This window comes from Pterocles gutturalis, unplaced genomic scaffold (genome assembly GCF_000699245.1).
Source record: "Pterocles gutturalis isolate BGI_N339 unplaced genomic scaffold, ASM69924v1 scaffold13135, whole genome shotgun sequence".
In the NCBI taxonomy this organism is placed as follows: domain Eukaryota; kingdom Metazoa; phylum Chordata; class Aves; order Pterocliformes; family Pteroclidae; genus Pterocles; species Pterocles gutturalis.
In genome coordinates, this window is record NW_010143547.1 from 1 (window position 1) to 5686 (window position 5686).

Consider the following 5686-nt stretch of genomic DNA (forward strand, 5'->3'; position numbering starts at 1 on the left):
AGTTGGTGAGGAATTGCATTGTGCATCACTCATTTCTATATTATTATTACTATTATTATTTATTTTATTTCAACTATAAAATTGTTCTTATCTCAACCCATGAGTCTGCTTACCTTTACCCCTCCATTTCTCTCCCCCATCCCACTGCGGCCAGTGGAGATTGAGCGAGTGGCTGTGTGGTTTGGCTGCCTGCTGGGTTAAAACCACGACATGATTTAACAGTAAAAGAACACCACAGTGGGCAAATGTAGTGTGTCTGGCCAGGGATTACAAGTTATCTAGGGCACCTCACTGTGGTATCTAAGGTCTCACAGGTATACCTCATTGTGTGGTACGAGTCTTTGAGTCTTACAGAGTATTTAGTCAACACTCTTTTCAGAAAGACGATTCAAGGACTTTATTTTCCATCCCCTAAATCAAACGATTTTTTTGAGACATTTAGAACCCCTTAAAACAAAGAAGAAATGTGAATGATAAAAGATCACCTCAAAGCCCCAGACACCTTGCAGAGATTCTTGCAGATTCTAGATGAGCCCAGGAGACACCAGTGCTGCAAGGAGAAGGCTCCCACAGTGAACAGAGGGGAATCTTCTTCCTAAGGAAACAGTGCTGCCACTGAACTTACCAGAGTTTTCAGCATGTGAGAACTGGAATCCAGCAGTGGGAGTGGAAGGGTTAGTATGCTGCTGTTCCTTTTAATTTCAAAAGAGCATTTCTGACAGGCCAGGTGCTCCTGTACACAGATAGTGTACAAATCATTCAGCTCTTCAACCTGGAGGGGTAAAAAAAGGCCAAAACAAGGTTTATGAAGAACACAGCTGAAGTATTTCCCTCTGTAGGTGGGAAAATCCATGTGGAGATGTTACTTCAGCCAGTGTTACTGCTTTAAGGCTTGAACCCGGATCTGGCATTGACTTATGCGACAGGGTACTTCCCACCATTTAAAGGAGAACAACTCCTTCCCCTCATCCTAGCAGAGAGGAAAGACACAGCCTATAACAAGATCAGACAGTTAAATGTTTTGATGCAGAATTTTACAATTTTCTTTGGAACTTCAACAGGAGCCTGTCTTCTGTATAAATAAAACTATAACAGTAGGTTTAGGAAGAGTCACTTTCTCTCACCTTACACAGCCTCCCTGGGAGGGACTGTCATATAGATAACATACTAACAATGACTAATTATAATGAAATGCCCATGGCTGACTTCAAAGAACGGAGGAGCTGTGTCAAGATGCACCAATAAACGCTTGTAGAAATTTGAGAAACAAAGAAATGCAAGGTAGCTAAAAATCAGTGTTGCAAAACATCAATTTTTCTGTTATTAATCAGCTCTCCCATTCGAACGGAGACCTTGGCATGCCCTAAAAGTAGGTTGAACAAAATTTCACTGTGATTCAAAATGTTGAAGCCTATGAAATCAAGATTCCCCTCTCCCATTTGAAAGATGTGAGGAAAGATCCAAATAGGGGATAATTTTAAGAATTTAATTTAGGACAATTGTCAGTGAACAGGATTCTTCAAGAAACAGAGGAAGGCACACATGACAAGGGCCAAAGGACCTGGTGTTCATTTCAGTGACCGTCCTTACCAGCTCTGGCTTTTGCATCTGCCTCTTTAACAAGTTCCAGAGAGTCAAAAAGAGCTGGGCAGCATCATGCTGCACAAACACTGGAAAAGCAGAAAACACAACCTCAGTCAGTATTATGAACATCACCAAGCATAGATCTCCCACAGATGGCAAAGGGATATTTGTTGTCCCCCATTAGATCCAGTCTCTTGTTCCCTTGCTACTCCCTGCCAGTGATAGAGCTTAGACTGGAGATGGGTTGCAATGTCTCCATGTGAACAGAGCAGGCAGTGGGAAAAGATGGGAGGGAGGGCTTGAGTGCCCCATTGTACAACCCAGTGCAAAAGTCACGTCCTCATCACCAGACGCAGGGCCAAGAGTATACCCAATCCCAACCAGAGGATAAGGCTCCGATGTCTCATTGAGTTAAGGGTTGCATTTATTTGAGTCCTTCTTAGAAATAACACAGGGAAGATTCTGTTCTCTTTTTTAATCTTTGTTACTCCACAGACTTGTCTCCCCCATCCCCTCACTAAGGCTATAACACTTCTGAGTGCTGAAATAAAAATTATATGGAGGCCTATCCATACATCTCATCCACAGAATGGTATAAACCCTTTGATCCTACACAGGTGAAAAGCACAGAGTTTCAGCAGTAATATTATGCTTTGGCTTTCCACACCGGCTAAACTGGCATATTAAGAAATCTAAGATGGTGGGATACAGCTCAATGCACAGCTTGTTTAAAATGTCTCAGCAGAGAATTGCTTAAAGATTGAACTAAGGGGGAAAAAAAAATTCCATATCCTTGAATGTGAAAAACTGATGTTCTTAGCTCATGATGAACTCAAGATTTAGGAACTGGGCAAAAGCTACATATAGTTTAGCAAAATCCTGATATTTCTGGACTACCTCTATGCTCGGTCATAGGTGAAACAAATTTTGTGGAATAATCCAACACCCTGAGGCACTTTCAACTTCCCTTCAAGTCCACAGGCACTGACTTCAGCTAGGTTCTAGTAAGATTACAGACACCCTTGACTAAAGGAAGCTCAGAAAATATACCTTTCCTCACATCTAATACCACATCTGCAATCCAAGGAAAGCATCACTTGCTGGGATATAGGACTTTATGACCCACACTTGAATTTTAATGAAGAAGGACAAGGTGGAAAACTGTCAAGCTTTACCAGCTCTCTTTGGGCATCTCTCTTTAACTGGAAGAGAGAAGGCAGCATGCAGAGCCATTCAGTCTCAGGGGGAAAAATGATGCCAACAAAAATATTCAAGTTATCTCATGTTCATCCTTAATATAGGTCTGGGCTGGATACCATCTGTCCCTTTCAGTGCTGTCCTGTTTTGGCTTTTATATGGTAAGGATCAGGGCATTTGGGTATAGCATGTGTATTTGTACACATAAACAGACCTCAGCATCCCATTTTCACCTGTCACCCATGTATTTAACAATCTCTCTCCTTTGGGACCCTGTCCAGATGGAAGGTTAAGCCAACAAATTCTTCTCTCTGCCCTTATAACAAGGAACAAGAAGGATATGGTTTCTGTTCTTGAGGATCTGAGTGAACTCAGTATCTTTTCCACATGATCCCTTCCTTCTAATAAGAAATAGCAGCTGTTTCACTATTAATATGCCAGTATAGCAAGACAACTCAAGCTATAAGCTTTCCTCTCTCTGCCCTGCATAGCCCTTTTCCTCTGGCCACTATCAGTAGCTGATCCTTCCAGCAGTCTGATAGTCTTCCCACCCTTTGGACGTCAGCAAGGATATCCAGCAGGGTTTGGTTTTTTTTCCCTATTCACAAGTAAGACACAACATCTCACTCACAACTGGGATGCAGCTATAAAATGCACAACATCATCATGTACCTCGCATTTCTGAATCACTGAATGAGATGTCAGAGTCTGCACTGCTTGTTAGTGCTTGATAATTAACATCCCTGGTCTGCAGATAGAGGTGGGCAAGAAGCAGTGCTGCTTACATTTCACTCTGTATACTGAAAGACAGGAAGCGAGGTCTGTGGGAGAAACAGCTTTCCGCTTGCCACACTGCATTGCCTCCAACAGCAGAAGCATTTGGTATGGGACATTCCTCTTCTGCGCAGCAGGTGATGGCACTATGATCCTAAAAAGAGAAGAAACAACATGAATGGTAAGCAAGCAGTACAATGGAGAAATATTAGACATGACACCTGAAGGAGCAGAGGTGGATAGCAGACACAGCAACTCAAGAGGAACCAGAATGGTCATGTTTTTAGCAAAAGAATGAAAAAATGGGAAGCAGACACCTGCATTAGCTCATCCCACAGTGCAGGCTGACAGTTCCAAAGTAAAAGGCCACAATTTTAAGTTGGCCTGTCCCTGAATAAGGGGCAAACTGAGCAGGACCTGAAGTGTTTTCTGGGGTCTATAAACATTAGTTACAGCCAGTTTCAGAGCTGTTCTTGCCTCCCACCTGTTCATGCCTTCATTCTCAACATACCCTCAAAATGTCATGGGTGTGTATATCATAATGCTTGTATTTCAACTATATGACAACTGGAAAGCTCTTTATCCTCCCTAAATTTATTGCAGTCCATGGGTTTTTTCTAAGTCTTTCTTCAAATAACAATGGTAACCCATTATTCTTCAAATAACAATGGTAACTGTCTACATTATTTAGCTTTGCCCGTTTGTGACAATTCTCATTTCTGCATGCCTGTAACTTCACTTCCCCCTCTGAACACTGGAGAGTGTAGAAGAAATTTGGATAAAGAAAGACTGAACAGGAATGATCCACTTAGGTGATTAAAGCTGCAGTGAACTGAGCAAACTGAAAAAAAAAATCAAACCAGTTTTTAGTGTGGTTGGTAGGGAGGGAGAAGATCAAATCCTCCTCACAAACAAGTAGACAGCACAGTCACACAAAATAAAATAACACTACGTTTGCTATCTGCAACAACACTTATCCTTCCCTATCAGGGTTAGCCAGGACAACTAGGAGCCAGAGGCTATGGAACACCAATATGTTTATGTTTACATGCATGAAGTTACAAAATTAATAGTGGATATGGTTACACACAACATATCCTGTGAGCATATCTGGAATAAAATCATATCATGTTATGGAAAACAGAGATACAAGTCATAAAGATTCAGTGTTCAGGACTGCAGTTTACCGGTGTGCAGCCAGCACATGAATCAGAGGTGACTAACAAGTCAGAAAACCGCAACTTTTACCTTTGCAGGCCGCCTTGTATATGGCAGACACAACAAGGCAGAGACCTTGCTGAGTGAGCTGAAAGCACCTTGCTAGCCCCTTGATGGTCAAAGCTTTCCAATGTACATCCCATATAAAAAAGGAGTAGAGACAAGAGAGCAACAGTGGAAGTATCTCAGGTAGTTCAAGCGGGCAGTACCTTCGAAGTATCCTAGTGAAGTGTATATTCATGAAGAACACCTGGAGCAGGGAGTTCAGACAACAGTTCTGTCCAATGTTGTACAGACCAATAGCTTCTGTAGGCACAGAAAAAGAGGAAGCAATGCTTGGAGATAGGTACAAGAAAAGAAAGCGAAAATTCCTTGTAAGTGACAAACTTCTCTTGCACAGATTCAGCCACCCAGTGCATAGACCCAGCATCTTGGCCTGACCTGAGAAAGTGTTCAATCTATTCTTATGTTCCTCAAGCAGATAACATTTGTTTGGCAACTGACAAGAAAAATCCAAGTAAGCCTGTATTATTACACTTTGATGTCTCCTAGTTTCTCTATTTTCAGCCCTCTCATAACACATTTAAACATAAAATTAAAAAAAAAAATAAGTCAAGGGCTGCCTGTATTCAGCCTTTTACACATCCAGGCCTAATAACAAAATGAAGAGCTACATTGTGGGACCACATGCTAGCTGTCTTCCTACTACACAGGGTTTAAGTTTCCCTTTCAGCCTACCTCTGGTATTCTTTGTCTCAAAGAAAGGAACTAGTCTGAGAGAAGTGGAAAAAGCAAGTCACAGCTGTTTAAACTGCATCTAAAAAGATGGCATATTCTGTGGCCCAAAGGGGTATAAGAAATTGTGGTTAGAAATGAGAAGTTTTTCTTCTGAAGTCATCACCAAAGGGAAAGA

The 5686-nt window shown here is 41.7% G+C and overlaps 1 protein-coding gene across 1 annotated transcript in view; it reads right to left on the reverse strand.

Moving 5' to 3' along the window:
- Positions 1–625: 625 nt before the first annotated feature.
- The window catches only part of LOC104470011 (ubl carboxyl-terminal hydrolase 18-like), a gene marked incomplete at its 3' end in the record, with an annotated part of 5700 nt that continues 639 nt past the window's right edge, over positions 626–5686 (reverse strand). Inside the window, exons 2-5 of the mRNA XM_010084782.1 lie at positions 4983–5079; positions 3567–3709; positions 1591–1670; positions 626–772 (exon numbers count right to left, since the gene is read on the reverse strand). Of these exons, the coding sequence (XP_010083084.1) occupies positions 626–772; positions 1591–1670; positions 3567–3709; positions 4983–5079 (467 nt within the window). The remainder of the gene's footprint in view (positions 773–1590; positions 1671–3566; positions 3710–4982; positions 5080–5686) is intronic.